This window comes from Daucus carota, chromosome 2 (genome assembly GCF_001625215.2).
Source record: "Daucus carota subsp. sativus chromosome 2, DH1 v3.0, whole genome shotgun sequence".
Classification (NCBI taxonomy): Eukaryota; Viridiplantae; Streptophyta; class Magnoliopsida; order Apiales; family Apiaceae; genus Daucus; species Daucus carota.
The window spans coordinates 59,095,730-59,112,422 of NC_030382.2; the positions used below are offsets into that span (position 1 = coordinate 59,095,730).

A 16,693-nucleotide genomic window follows, 5' to 3' on the forward strand; every position below is an offset into this window, starting at 1 on the left:
GAGACATCCTAAAAAAGGTGTAAAAAAATGGAAAATACGAGAAAGTATATTTTTATTCTGTTTACTTCATCGTAAGTGGTCATACTAACTCATTTCAAATCGTGAATTAGCTGTTTCCGGCAGCCGATTGAAGCCAACCCGTTGAATTGCCTTTTTTTCCCCTCAGACATGATGACCTAAAGTTATATTGGTGGTGTTTGGCCACCGTCCGACTTCTGAGTTTATAAGTTATAAGCAATTATTTTATACTGTTTGTGCAGTGTTGTAAAAAGCGGGAATCGGACTTAGTCGGTGAAGGCACCGTCTAGCGATTAATCGGATAATCGGAGATTAATCGGAGTGATTAATCGGATCATTAATCGTAATCAATTTAATATTATTTTTTAAATAATATATATTAATATAATTATATATAGTATAAATTTATAGTCATATAAAATCAAAAGATTAATGATTTTTTATAACACAAAACATGCCTTTATATACATATACAAGTCCAGTCATCTCATATATAAACTTGAATTTGATTGAATCTGCGAAGGATGATATTGCAAATTTATGTAATTAGAGTTTAAAGTTAATATTGAAATAGTGAAAGGTAATAAAACAACTTTAATTTATGTGTTTTGTCATTTCCGTGCCTTTTGTTTTATTTAAAATTAAATTTTAGAATTTTAAGATTTTTTTTACTTTTTATTTTTAATTTTTTTAAATTCACCGATTTTTGACCGACTTTTTCCGATTAATCCCGACTTTTGACCGATTAATCCCGATTTTCAGAAAAAACGATTTTTTCACCGATTAACGCTTAATCGAGATGGTGGCCGATCGAACAACGATTAATCGGCGATTAATCCCGATTAATCGCCGACTTTTAGAACACTGTGTTTGTGTAATAATAAAAAGCTAAGAATGTTTTTTTTTCATAGTTTCTGTTTATTTCGAAAACACTTTAATCACTTATAATCTTAACTTGATTTTAACTTTTACTTCACTTCTTTACTAAGTAAGAAGCACTTATTTTAAACTCAGCCAAACAGCCCCATTATTTATTTTGTGTTAGATTTTTAGGGTTTCGATAAAAAGTAGAGGTATATTTTTTGGATATGATATTTTAGATATTTATTATTTAAAATTATGATAATGATGGCCTATATATCCATCTTTTTAAAGGTTAATTATTCCACTTATTTCGTTCAATATTTCAATTGAATTATCAATATTTTTTAATCTTATTTATATTACTTATATTTAAGTTAAACAATATCTTGATATAATTTTTCAAAATAAATATATTTGTTAAATCATATGACATGAATTTGATCAGAATTTGACGTCAACTTTTATGCAATATATTTTTCTGATATGATATTTTAGATATTTATTATTTAAAATTATGATAATGATGGCCTATATATCCATCTTTTTAGAGGTTAATTATTCCACTTATTTCGTTCTATATTTCAATTGAATTATCAATTTTTTTTATCTTATTTATATTACTTATATTTAAGTTAAACAATATCTTGATATAATTTTTCAAAATAAATATATTTGTTAACTCATATGACATGAATTTGATCAACATTTGTCGTCAACTTTTATTCAATGTAACTAGCATAAAAGCCCGTGCGAGACACGGGCCTCTAGTTTTTACAGTGTTTTAAATAATATTCATGTGTCATCATATTGTTCTCGTACGGGCCTTGAGTTTGTATTATGTTTTAAATAATATCTGTGTGTCATCATATTGTTTCGAGCGTAACTATTACATTTTATTTTTGACAAAATAAGTAAATATGAAAAATATAATATTTGCAACCTAATAGCATTAATAGTGATAATAAGTACTGTTCGCTCCGTCCCAATTTATATGACTCTTATTCCTTTTTGGGATATCTCTATAATAATGAACTTATTGTACTTACTATTTTTAAACACTACTTTTCACTATTACACTCGCTACTTCTCTATTTTATATTTTTTTTTATTAAATAAACACTATTACACTCACCACTTACCTCCACTATCTCAAATCTATTATTAAATTTTGATATTTCCACCACTTTACCCACTTTCCAACTAAATTTACTCTTGTTTTACTACCTTTTTCTTAATCTCCGTGAAAGTCAAATAAGGTCACTTAAAATGAGACGAAGGGAGTATATTTTTTTAAAAAAAATATGGATCAAAAACTAAATTTGAACTGATATTTCTATATTCAAATTCGTTAGGATATAGAGACCATTATCATATTATCTATGGTCAAAATTATATTCGAAATTAATACTGAAACTTTTGGATTTTAAATATATTATACCTCATTAAAAGTATCTGTAATTTATTGTTGAAATTATTAAATTATTTCAACTAATATACCATGATTTTGATGAAAACCTGTTCTTCATATGATAACCTAAATCATGATTAAATGAAGATGTGTGGTCCGCGTTGCCTTACATTTATTTCTTCTTTTTTGAGCGTACATTTGCATAATTGTTAAAGTGATACATGATGGAGTAGATCATCAACACATTCTTTTTAGCATATGTTGCACACATTTTGTATAAATAGAAATTGAAACATATGATGTATGTAAAAAGACATATACCTTATTTTATTCTAAAAGTATCAATTGAACTACTAACCGTATAATTGCACCCCAAAAATTTCTGACACCTTTGACGTGTCTTATCCTTTTATTTTTCTATTGACTTTTGATTAACAATATAAAATTTCCTTAAATTCACCTTCATATCACAAGTTATAGGTTTTCAAATACATATATCATCAAGATGACATCATTTAGATATATTTTCTGACACCAAATTTGATGTATTGTCACTATGCTTATATTTATAACTTTTTTAAAAAAGATTTACACATCAAATTCTGAATTCATAAGTTTAAAATAAAAAATATTCTAAATAGGAATATTCTTTCAGTTACCTTATTTCGTGTTCTCCAAAATATTATAATCTCTTTATAAATCGCCTTTTATAATAAAAGGAATTAATATGACATAGTCCATGTCGAAAACCTATCAATTTTTCCTTTCAAATATGCTCGCTTAAACATCAGTTTTTGTGCTTATTTCTCACATTCATGACTTAAATTTCTATAATATTGTATCGGTGCTCGTTTAAACTATTAAGTTAGATTTGAATTCGTTCATTTTTATTGGAATATGAATTATATCTATTTTTAGAAATCTGAATCATGGCTCGAACCCGATTATTCATATACTTTTTCAATTTTAAATTTATTTACGTAAATAACTAATTTATAGATATTAATCTATCATGTAAACAATATATGAGACTTGACTGAAATAATAACCTGTCTCAAATAAATAAGGTACTGAAACGAATATAAATACAAAATATTTAAAGTATGTGGTTAATGCTTTTGAATAACAAACTAATTGTTTGTGTAGTTCAAGTGGTTTGTGTGATGTATTTGTATCGGAGAGTTCCTGAGTTCGAGTCTTATGAATAACATCTTTTTTATATATATGAGAAGAGGTTAGGTTCGGAGTTAGGCTCAGGTTCGGAGCTAGGTAATTTATTTGCTCAGGAGCGAGGCTTGACACGAACGTGTTGGGCTATTATATATATAAGTAGATATAAGTAGATAGATATGATAATAAGAAAATAACAAAAATTAGACTATGAAATTTATACATATAGATGTTACATTCAATTGAAAAGTAAATACAAGTATATGTTCCGTTTGAAAAAGCAAGGCAGTAAAAACGATTTAATATATTTATCCAGAAAAACTTTCAATAGTCAATTGCTTATATTTACAAACAATTTATAACTAATAAAATGTAATTTTATTTTAAATTAATGATACACACGTCACCAAAAATTTGTCGATAACCTAATTAATATATTTGAATGAAGCAAGTGATTTAATTGATAATTACCCCTTTTTTAATAACTTTACATTACATACAAAAAAAATCTTCAACAATTAATATCTTTTACCTAACTACAAATTAGTTGTCAGTAAATATAATAATTTTTTAGTCATAAAACCCTTTTTATTAACTTTTCGAATTAAAATCAATGTCTAAATCTAATATAAATATAGATATGGTACATGTTTTACAATACGTTATTCATAGAAATTCGATGTTATATAATCAGATTATATTTAAAAATATGATAATATTCAATTGAGATTCTTCCTTATCTACACTATCTATTTAGTTTCCTCCCCGCTTATCTGTTGAGTTCATCTCTAGTACTGAGAATCGAAGGGGAAGGGGAGTCCATGCTAATTCAAGAAAGTTTACCATCTAATTCTCGGACATGCTAATTCGAGTTATAGATGAGATTATATATTTGATTTTAAAGTGTTATGTGTTGTTCTTTTACAAATCAAAGTATATGCGCAAAAATATAATGAAATTTATTTGCTACCTAATGAAATACAACATATTATATATAGATTTTACTTTTATATGACCATACACGTATTTCCAAGTAACAATTACCAAAATTTAAAATTATAACTATGTATAAAAAAACTCAAAATATATATATATATATATATATATATATATATATATAATATTGAAAATTGGGACTATACGTGTTTGGTGGGATAATAAAAATCCAAGTAAAGCCAAGTAACCCTCCATAAAAATTTGTGGTTGTAGAAGACCTCGGTAGAATGAGACAACACGAAATATTGTCCCGAACTAATAGTATATAAAATATCATGATTCTGTAATTTATACATTTCAATCTGTTTCCCTGACACTTTAAGAATTACATTTCTTCTTCATCCTTATCTGTATACGCACATGCATGCATGAAGGCATCCAGCCATTAGATATATATATATTTGGTACATAAAACAAAAGTCTTTTGTTCTGATTATTATATATATAAGCCTGATTGTATAAACACATAATCTTCGGTGCCTATCCATGATTTATTTCACATTATTCGTTCTGATAATTAGTATTAGTTTCTCCTTATTCTTTCGCTGGACTACATTCATTAATGTTGTAAAACAAATGATGCATAGTATCGAAGATCATGTCTATGTCTATCAACTATTCAAAGTTCCGGAATTGAATGAAAATCTTCAAGAAAATCAATTTTACCGCAAGGTTTCAACTTATGTCAACTCATTATCATCATCAATTGAAGACTCAGATTTCACTAATTTATTCTCTTCTGAAGGCAAAGATATCATTCTGTATTTGGATGATAATCAAATTGTCCACGACACATTTCTCGGTGCCAGAATTTCATGGAAATATCAAGTACTAGTTGAAGATGATTATCAAAAGAAGAAGACTTTTGTGTTAAAGATGAAAAAAAGGGATAAACGTAGAATTCTCCAATCTTATCTCCAACATATTGATACGGTCTCCGATGAGATCGAAGAGAGATGCAGGAGAGAGCTTAAACTTTTCATCAACACTGAATCACATCAGCATCGACGGTGGAGATCTACTCCCTTGGCTCATCCGGCCACCCTCAATACAATTGTAATGGATTCAGATCTCAAAATCAGAATTATGTCTGATCTTGAATCATTTCTAGAATCCAAAGAGTATTATCATCGATTAGGCCGTGTTTGGAAGAGAAGTTATCTTCTATACGGGCCTTCTGGTACAGGAAAATCTAGTTTTGTCGCTGCTATGGCTAAATCATTAAATTACGATGTCTATGACGTTGACCTCTCTAATGTGTCTGACGATTCAGATCTCAAAATGCTTCTAGTACAAACACGACGAAAGTCACTGATTGTGGTTGAAGATCTAGACCGGTTTTTAAATGATAGTTCTTCTTCATCAGTGAGTTTATCAGGTTTGCTAAATTTCATGGATGGAATAGTAAGTTCATGCTCGGGCGATGAGAAAATTATGGTTTTCACGATGAACTATAAAGAATTAATTGATCCCCCAGTTTTAAGACCTGGACGAGTTGATGTTCATATATACTTTCCGCTTTGTGATTTTAATATGTTTTTGACTTTAGCTGATACTTACTTGGGAGTGAAAGATCATAAAATGTTCCCTCATGTAGAAGAAACTTTTGAGATAACGGGTGCAACACTAAGTCCTGCAGAGATAGCTGAGCTAATGGTTATGAACCGGAGTTCGCCTAGCAGGGCTTTCAAGTCGGTGATGACTGCTTTACAAATCAACAAAGTTGCTGCTTCTAGTAAGTTACAGGGAAGGTGGATAGGTGATAGCAGTGATCAGTCCGAAAGTAGCAGTGGTATATTGAATTGGAAGGATGTTAGTTCCCCTGCAATCAAAGAAATTCGGAAATTTTACGGTGTACTGAGCGCTAAAATAGGGGATACTTAATTCAACACGAGTAATTACATATTATTTGTTTGTTGTATTCGTCCTTTGGCTTCACATATCTCTCAACTGTAAGTGATGATCATGAAAATTATATATGCATGTAATTTACATAAGAATACTTACCACACAAGCCTCTTGTAGATCACTATTGTAGTAGATTTTACAATAATAAATGGGCCCTTAAGCCTTTATATCAGATTTACCATATATGGATTTTCCTTCCATATTAAAACAGTTACATATTATGATTGCAGTGAGTTACAACTCAAATGTTTGTCACCCCAATTTAACCACATCATTTTCTCATTTTTTTTATACATCACTTTGATATTTAAAAAAATAAAGACAATCGTGAGAATAGAAAGGATCAAGGGCTGTGATTCAGTTTTCATGGTCTCCAAATTACATAGGTCTCCATTGAAACTTTCACACACACAGGCTAATGATCAAATACAAATAAAAACTAAAAAGCAGTTTAATTTAGTGATATTCTCAATAAAATTTAGTTACATTTTCTTTAAAATCTAGTGATTTGTGTTGCAAAATTGATGAAAACTTCCAGAAATTGGTGAAAATCTACAGATATTTTCTTGTACTCGATTCTGGTGGTGGTGATGGTTGTGGAGATAGTGGAGATCGGGGTGGAGATGAAGTTGGGGAACCTGTAGAAGCTAATGGAGCAACAGTTTCAGCAGATTCAGTAGGAGGCTCGTTCAGCAGTTGTTGATGAATAAATAGAATCGATCTTTAAAATTGGCAATAAAACAAGGGAGATGACAGAGGTGAGGATGACAGAGGTGAAGATGGGGTGGTAGAGACGGATATGGAGGAGCGGTGGACGAGTAGGGGTGGCAGACGTGGCGGGGGTGGGGGAGAGGGGTGAAGTTGCGAGAAGTGGGGTGCAGGTAGAGATTGGGCTGGAGAAGAAGAAGGTGGGGTTGTAGGTTTGTAAGTAGAATAAGACTTTCTCTCTCTATATATTGCACAATTAATTTTACCCAACTTCAAGTTATTTTTAATCCATATTTGTTGTTAAACATGTTAGATACTATTATTATTAATAGGAAATATATAAACACATGTTTATAACATATATAATATAGTTAAATGCATGTTGTTATTAGGAAAAAAATTCACATGAGTACCTATCGACTTAGTCGATAGTTACTTTACATTGCTATGTAATCGAATGGGTTTCTTTAGATCCACTGTTGCTGTTTAAAGCGAAGTCCGCTTGATCTGCTAGCTGGTTTACTTCTTTGACAATCACTTCAACTCTTGATGCCAGTTCTATCAGTAATGATGCTATTGTTGCCAAAGGAAGAATCTCCAGGAGAGGTCTTGTATTGGTCGTTTCTTTATTTATGCTGTTGTTGGAAGCTTGAAGTATCTGTACAACTACTTGACTTGGAACATTCTTCAGTGCATCTTGAAGTTCATATACAGCAATGTTCATCTGTCCGATTGATATATGTATGCTTGATGATTTGGTCATAGTTTTCATCATAGCAGCCAACTCTTTTATGACATTGGACGAGTAAGAACTTAAACTAACACACATGTCTTTCAAATGCTTCTTTAGAGTTTCTGGTGCCTGTAACAATTCAAGGTAAGTAGATAAGTTACTTCATACCTTATCGAAATTGACTATGTTAATGCATATCACTCTTATCAAAACTTCATTTTACCCTAATATCCGAGTTGATGCAACCATTTAGGGTCTCAATGCAATAAGCACAACTGCGTATTGCAGCCCCAACCTTTAGGTACTGTTTCCAAGGATGTCGAAATTTGAAGTCACCATGTGCAGGTTCCCATCTAGCGAAATTGGCCTGCACATATACATCACAGCGAATTCATTTTATGTATATATTAATACCCAGGTAAATGACTATATATTGACATACCATTGATTCTTCTGATGTTTTTGAATTTAGTACACATTTGTATGCCTGGTTCATTTTGCTGAAATATCCATGGCTGACATTTTTAACCCCTCTATCTGCAAAGAAGTCTATGAAACATGCATCCAGTGATTCAGATAACTTTTCCAGGTTACGGGTGATAAGAGCATGAAGTTCTTGGCCAGCCCAAATCGGGCATACAAGCATGCTTGTGATGATACATATAGAGGCTCCAAGGGTAACTGTTAGTAGCCTGTGGTGAGCCATTTCAAATAACTGATCAACACGGTAGCCAGAGATTGAGACAAGGCAGAAAGTGAGAATGAAGACCATAGCACCATAATCGAACCGTGCTTTAACTGTAGGAATGAATCGAGAAAAGGTGGCTGCTGCAGCTGCAAGAAAATTTATGTCAGCTTACTCGGGGAAGTTGCGCTAATTCTGCTATAATCTAGATATATGAATGAATTCTCACTAATGTATGAACCATGAAGAAACAATTACAAATAGAAATACCTAGAAGGAAAACCGATATTTCAAGAACTATAGGTTCGATTTCTTCACCACATTGTATTGCCATCCAGTGAACACCAAAGCCAAGAACCCCTGCTACAAGAGTTCCGGCTGCTCTGTTAACACATTTATAAAGTGTTGCACCTACAGTAATTAATATGATATTCCTTAAGTTATTCCAAAACACACGTAAGAAAGTTGAATTAGAATGAAAAGGATACCAAATAGTTACCAATACTGTATTCGAAAACTACCACAACAGTCATAACTGCCCACATAGCATTTCCTCCGACACCTTCGTATAAAGTCCTCATGTAATAAAAGAGTGAAACTAGAGAAAGAGCTGTTCCTACTTTGAGGCAGTGGATAAATTTTTTAGGATCATTAACTCCTATGTTCCAAGCCTTCAACATAAATGTTGATAGCTTGATTATAAATTCCGCAACTAAACCGTGCATCCATCTAAACAATCTCCATCTTGGCCCTAATTCTTCTTGCACTAATATTTCCACCGTTCCATCAGGCGCATGTACTCTCCACTCTAATGTGGTGTGAAGCTCTTGACCATTAGTCATCTTTGGAGAATCAGCACAAGCAAAGATAATTAGTGGGGAGTTGAATTGAACTCTTGTTAGAAGAATCACAAAAATGAAGCTGGCAAAGGAGTAGGGAGGGAGTTGATGTTTAGGTAGCTGGTTATAGGAGTTATTTATATATATAATAATATAATAATATAATAATATGGAAGTGAAAGGTGCTTTTTACTTTTTTATTCAAGCAACTATTGTTTTAAACCGGTATAGGTAGGTACACATATATTTTATGAACAAAAAAAATAAGACAAGAATTATATTACCCTAAAGTTATAAATAAGCGAGACTGAATAATTTATTTTACTTTTACAATTTTCTTAAAATAAAATTTAGTAATATGTAAACAAAACAAAATCCAATGTTCCATATTTTTTATATAATGTTTTGATTGCGAATTTATCTTAATGAAAGTAAGTATGTTTTATTCAAAAATAAATAATTTATTAAATTTATTTTTACTATTATATTTCTAAAATTTCATAAATTATATTTATAATATAAAATTATCTAAACTGATAATTTAAATCGTGAATAAGTCATGAGTTGAAATAGACAAATAAGCTCCGAGCAATTCTGAACCATTAATTCTTTTCAATGTTCTGTGTGGCCAAATGCATTTGAATGATGCCACCAAATCATGAGTTGAAACCCAAGACCCGCTAAGATGTATCAGCACTGCATCACTTTGTTGCATATAAACTTCTTTTTTGTCTATTACTTGTCTATGTATAAGAAATTTAAACTAGAAGCGCCACCACAAATCCCCCTCCATAAACTATGCAGTTGTTAGTTAAAGTTTGTGTATTTTTATAACTTGTAACCTAATTCCCTGCACCGAATGCTAGTAGTGTTTATCTTTTACTTTCATGCTTTGAATGATTAATATATTGCTTTGAATGACTATGTAATTAACAAATTGTCTTTATTATAATTATACTTATAATTATAAATTATAATTATTATTTCTTTCTTTCCTGTTTTCACAATTTCACTACTTAATTATGAATCATCCCATATAAAACTTGATTATCAGGCTTGCGAGTGCAATCACTGCCGGTGTTTCTCATAAGTGAAACCTAAGTTAGGCCCACTAGGTGTAAAATAGAAGAGTGACCTAATTAATCCACTATATATATGTTGAGCTAATGCGATTAGCCTAATAGATATGAATCATGATTGTACATGGAAGGCTGGTCTATATATTAGAAACCAAAGCAAGTGGCTCGGGATTCTTTTTATATGCAAGAGGAGGCATTTTAGTTAGTTTATAAACCAATCATGGCAAGCATTAGTTTAGATGTTTCTTATTAAAAAATAATGACATGCCAAACTTCTCATACTTTGTGTTTACGTAATTTTTTTAAAAATAAACTAAAATAGTTACATGCGATCTCACCTTTTCAGTGAATATTTTCACGTAATTTGTCTCTATGGGATTATAGAATTGTGATGTGTTATTTTATAACTAACCGCAAGCGCACGGTGTCTATTGTAGTGTAGACTGGCAAATGCGGGTCGTATCCTCAAGGAGACAGATGCTATCAATATTTATTCAGTTATACTCAATTGTTTCTAGATCAAACGATGATTGAAAAAAATATTTTAACTAACTAAACTAACACTAATTAAAAAGACACTAAAATAATATATTAAAAGTCCAGGGCAATCAGGTCCACCAAGCTTACACAATGATTGGCTCTAAGCTAAAGCAATTAAAGTGGTCATGCAACTAGAGTTTGTTAATCTCTCTCAAGTATCAACACTCTCGAAACATGCTTACACAAATACTCACTTTTAGTAATTCAATTGATCAGGTAATTAAAGCAATGTTAATCTCTCTCGAGTATTAACGCTTTCAGAAATCCAATGATGCTCTCGCACTCAAATTCAATTCTGCTAATTGTATGTGTGCCTCTAGTCGTATATCTCTCGATCATACTCCTATTGCATATAATCAATTTATGATATCGGCCGATTACACAAATCAATATTAAAACATATCACTTAGAATTACCACAATCAAACAAATCACTGTAAAATCATGCCAAGATCATAGTGCAAACATGGCTTCCCCTTAAGCCCTAGAACACACTACTCAACAATAATTAAACAATTAAAACAACTAAGACAATCAAAAGACATAATAAAGCTAACAAGAAAAGAGAAGAAAACTATAGATTAAAACCTTTAACCTCCAATGTTGTCACATCCATGGAAGTCATGGCCTCCTCATAAGTCTCTCTAACTAACCCTAATTCTAATCTAATAGTGTACAATCATAAAACTATTCCTCTAGCTCTAATAATATATATTCTTTTAATATTTAAAACTAATATATAAATAAAACTCCAAAACCAAGTAGGATTTAGTCTCAAAATTCGCAGCTTTCTGTTCTGTCCAGTTTTCGGGCCTTTACAGTTGGACTTTGCTTCTTGGACCACTTCTGAATTAAAGAGAATTTCAAGGGCTTCGCGTGGGCTATAAGATCGTCCAATTCCGACACCCGGAACAGGGTTTAGGGTTTAGGGGTTTCGGGGTTTAGGGTTTCGGGGTTTAGGGTTTCGGGGTTTGGGGTTTCGGGGTTAGGGTTTCGGGTTTAGGGTTTCGGGGTTAGGGGTTTAGGGGTTTAGGGGTTTAGGGGGTTCGGGTTTAGGGTTTAGGGTTTGGGGTTTGGGGTTTGGGGTTTGGGGTTTGGGGTTTGGGGTTTGGGGTTTTGGGGTTTTCGGGTTTAGGGTTAGGGGGTTAGGGGGTTAGGGGGTTAGGGGTTTAGGGGTTTAGGGGTTAGGGGTTTAGGGGTTAGGGGTTAGGGGTTAGGGGTTAGGGTTTATTGTTTAGGGTTTAGGGTTTAGGGGTTAGGGGTTAGGGGTTAGGGGTTAGGGGTTGGGGTTGGGTTTCGGGGTTGGGGTTGGGTTTCGGGGTTAGGGGTTTGGGGTTAGGGGTTCGGGGTTCGGGGTTCGGGGTTCGGGGTTCGGGGTTCGGGGTTCGGGGTCGGGGTTCGGGGGTCGGGGTTCGGGGGTCGGGGGTCGGGGGTCGGGGGTTGGGGGGGTTCGGGGTTCGGGGTTCGGGGTTCGGGGTTCGGGGTTCGGGGTTCGGGGTTCGGGGTTCGGGTTTAGGGTTGCGGGTTGCGGGTTGGGGGTTGGGGGTTCGGGGTTGGGGGTTCGGGGTTGGGGGTTCGGGGTTCGGGGTTGCGGGTTGGGGGTTCGGGGTTGGGGGTTTGGGGGTTGGGGGTTGGGGGTTGGGGTTGGGGGTTGGGGGTTCGGGTTGAGGGTTGAGGGTTGAGGGTTGCGGGTTAGGGTTGCGGGGTTAGGGGTGCGGGGTTAGGGGTTAGGGGTTTCGGGTTTAGGGGTTTGGGGTTTGGGGTTTGGGGTTTGGGGTTTGGGGTTTGGGGTTTCGGGTTTGGGGTTTCGGGTTTCGGGTTTCGGGTTTCGGGTTTCGGGTTTCGGGTTTCGGGTTTAGGGTTTCGGGTTTCGGGTTTCGGGTTTGGGGTTTAGGGTTTAGGGTTTAGCGAATTCATTTTATGTATATATTAATACCCAGGTAAATGACTATATATTGACATACCATTGATTCTTCTGATGTTTTTGAATTTAGTATTTAGTACACATTGGTAGGGCTCTGGTTCTTTGCTGAAATATCCATGGCTGACATTTTTAAAACCTCTATCTGCAAAGAAGTCTATGAAACATGCACCATTGATTCAGATAACTTTTCCAGGTTACGGGTGATAAGAGCATGAAGTTCTTGGCCAGCCCAAATCGGGCATACAAGCATGCTTGTGATGATACAATAGAGGCTCCAAGGGTAACTGTTAGTAGCCTGTGGTGAGCCATTTCAAATAACTGACAACACGGTAGCCAGAGATGAGACAAGGCAGAAAGTGAGAATGAAGACCATAGCACCATAATCGAACCGTGCTTAACTGTAGGAATGAATCGAGAAAAGGTGGCTGCTGCAGCTGCAAGAAAATTTATGCAGCTTACTCGGGGAAGTTGCGCTAATCTGCTATAATCTAGATATATGAATGAACTCACTAATGTATGAACCATGAAGAAACAATTACAAATAGAAATACCTAGAAGGAAAACCGATATTCAAGAACTAAGGTTCGATTTCTTCACCACATTGTATTGCCATCCAGTGAACACCAAAGCCAAGAACCCTGCTACAAGAGTTCCGGCTGCTCTGTTAACACATTTAATAAAGTGTTCACCTACATAATTAATATGATATTCCTTAAGTTATTCCAAAACACACTTAAGAAAGTTGAATAGAATGAAAAGGATACCAAATAGTTACCAATACGTATTCGAAAACTACCACAACAGTCATAACTGCCCACATAGCATCATCCGCGACACCTTCGTATAAATCCTCATGTAATAAAGAGTGAAACTAGAGAAAGAGCTGTTCACTGGAGGCAGTGGATAATTTTTTAGGATCATTAACTCCTATGTTCCAAGCCTTCAACAAAATGTTGATAGCTGATTATAAATCCCCGCACCTAAACGTGCATCCATCTAAACAATCTCATCTTGGCCCTAATTCTTCTTCTTGCACTATATTTCCATCCACCGTTCCATCAGGCGCATGTACTCTCCACTCAATGTGGTGTGAAGCTCTTGACCATTAGTCATCTTTGGAGAATCAGCACAAGAAAAGATAATTAGTGGGGAGTTGAATTGAACTCTTGTTAGAAGAATCACAAAAAATGAAGCTGGCAAAGGAGTAGGGAGGGAGTTGATGTTTAGGTAGCTGGTTATAGGAGTTTATTTATATTATAATAATATAATAAATAATAATATGGAAGTGAAAGGTGCTTTTACTTTTTTATTCAAGCAACTATTGTTTTAAAACCGTAGGGTAGGTACACATAATTTTATGAACAAAAAAATAAGACAAGAATTATATTACCCTAAAGATAAATAAGCGAGACTGAATAATTATTTTACTTTTACAATTTTCTTAAAATAAAATTTTAGTAATATGTAAACAAACAAAATCCAATGTTCCATATTTTTTATATAATGTTGATTGCGAATTATCTTAATGAAAGTAAGTATGTTTTATTCAAAAATAAATAATTTATTAAATTTATTTTTACTATTATATTTCTAAAATTTCATAAATTAATTATAATATAAAATTATCTAAACTGATAATTTAAATCGTGAATAAGTCATGAGTTGAAATAGACAAATAAGCTCCGAGCAATTCTGAACCATAATCTTTTCAATGTTCTGTGTGGCCAAATCTTGAATGATGCCACCAAATCAGGAGTTGAAACCCAAGACCCGCTAAGATGTATCAGCACTGCACACTTTGTTGCATATAAATCTTTTTGTCTATTACTTGTTATGTAAAGAATTTAAACTAGAAGCGCCACCACAAATCCCCTCATAAACTATGCAGTTGTTAGTTAAGGTTTGTGTATTTTATAAACTTGTAACAATTCCCTGCACCGAATGCTAGTAGTGTTTATCTTTTACTTCATGCTTTGAATGATTAATATATTGCTTTGAATGACTATGTAATTAACAAATTGTCTTTATATAATACTTATAATTATAAATTATAATATATTTCTTTCTTTCCTTTTTTCACAATTTCACTACTTAATTATGAATCATCCCATATAAAACTTGATTATCAGGCTTGCGAGTGAATCACTGCCGGTGTTTCTGCTAAAGTGAAACCTAAGTTAGGCACTAGGTGTAAAATAGAAGAGTGACCTAATTAATCCACATATATATGTTGAGCTAATGCGATTAGCCTAATAGATAGAATCTGATTGTACGGGAAGGCTGTCTATATAAGAAACCAAGAAGTAGTGGCTCGGGATTCTTTTTAATGCAAGAGAGGCATTTTAGTTAGTTTATAAACCAATCAGGCAAGCATTAGTTTAGATGTTTCTTATTAAAAAATAATGACATGCCAAACTTCTCATACTTTGTGTTTACGTAATTTTTTTAAAAATAAACTAAAATAGTTACATGCGATCTCACCTTTTCAGTGAATATTTCACGTAATTTGTCTCTCATGGGATTATAGTGTGATGTGTTATTTATAACTAACGCGAAAGCGCACGGTGTCTATTGTAGTGTAGACTGGCATGCGGTCGTCCGTCCAAGGAGACAGATGCATCAATATTTATTCAGTTATACTCATGTTTCTAGATCAAACGATGATTGAAAAAAATTTTAACTAACTAAACTAACACTAATTAAAAAGACACTAAAATAATATATTAAAAGTCCAGGGCAATCAGGTACCAAGCTTACACAATGATTGGCTCTAAGCTAAAGCAATTAAAGTGGTCATGCAACTAGAGTTTGTTAATCTCTCCAAGTATCAACACTCTCGAAACATGCACACAATACTCACTTTTAGTAATTCAATTGATCAGGTAATTAAAGCAATGTTAATCTCTCTCGAGTATTAACGCTTTCAGAAATCCAATGATGCTCTCGCACTCAAATTCAATTCTGCTAATTGTATGTGTGCCTTAGTCGTATACTCTCGATCATACTCCTATGCATATAATCAATTTATGATATCGGCCGATTACACAAATCAATATTAAAACATATCACTTAGAATTACCACAATCAAACAAATCACTGTAAAATCATGCCAAGATCATAGTGCAAACATGGCTTCCCCTTAAGCCCTAGAACACACTACTCAACAATAATTAAACAATAAAACAACTAAGACATCAAAAGACATAATAAAGCTAACAAGAAAAGAGAAGAAAACTATAGATTAAAACCTTTAACCTCCAATGTGGTCACATCCATGGAATTCAGGCCTCCTCATAAGTCTCTCTAACTAACCCTAATCTAATCTAATAGTGTACAATCATAAAACTATTCCTCTAGCCTAATAATATATATTCTTTAATATTTAAAACTAATTATAAATAAAACTCCAAAACAAGTAGGATTTAGTTCAAAATTCGAAGCTTTCTGTTCGTCCAGTTTTCGGGCCTTTAACAGTTGGACTTTGCTTCTTGGACCACTTCTGAATTAAAGAGAATTTCAAGGGCTCGCGTGGGCTTATAGATCGTCCAATTCCGACACCGAACAGGGTTTAGGGTTTAGGGGTTTCGGGTTTAGGGTTTCGGGGTTTAGGGTTTGGGGTTTTGGGGTTTCGGGGTTAGGGTTTCGGGTTTAGGGTTTTCGGGGTTAGGGGTTTAGGGGTTTAGGGGTTAGGGGGTTCGGGTTTAGGGTTTAGGGTTTGGGGTTTGGGGTTTGGGTTTGGGGTTTGGGGTTTGGGGTTGGGGGGTTGGGGGTTTCGGTTTAGGGTTAGGGGGTTAGGGGGTAGGGGGTTAGGGGTTTAGGGTT

The 16,693-nt window shown here is 33.7% G+C and overlaps 2 protein-coding genes and 1 pseudogene across 2 annotated transcripts; 1 reads left to right on the top strand and 2 right to left on the bottom strand.

Moving 5' to 3' along the window:
* The first annotated feature begins 4,899 nt into the window (after positions 1 to 4,899).
* LOC108207905 (AAA-ATPase At2g46620) lies at positions 4,900 to 6,446 on the top strand. Its single transcript, XM_017378333.2, has one exon. It carries the CDS (start codon positions 4,943 to 4,945, stop codon positions 6,338 to 6,340), a length of 1,398 nt encoding a protein of 465 aa, XP_017233822.2. The 5' UTR covers positions 4,900 to 4,942; the 3' UTR covers positions 6,341 to 6,446.
* A 994-nt stretch (positions 6,447 to 7,440) lies between these two features.
* On the bottom strand, positions 7,441 to 9,541 carry LOC108207906 (aluminum-activated malate transporter 10). The gene is made up of 5 exons (XM_017378334.2): positions 8,990 to 9,541; positions 8,761 to 8,901; positions 8,248 to 8,639; positions 8,029 to 8,172; positions 7,441 to 7,934 (listed from the first exon to the last, which is right to left on the bottom strand). Exons 1-5 carry the CDS (start codon positions 9,330 to 9,332, stop codon positions 7,518 to 7,520), a joined length of 1,437 nt encoding a protein of 478 aa, XP_017233823.2. The 5' UTR covers positions 9,333 to 9,541; the 3' UTR covers positions 7,441 to 7,517.
* A 3,484-nt stretch (positions 9,542 to 13,025) lies between these two features.
* LOC135150567 (aluminum-activated malate transporter 10-like) overlaps positions 13,026 to 16,693 on the bottom strand; it is a 35,523-nt pseudogene continuing 31,855 nt past the window's right edge.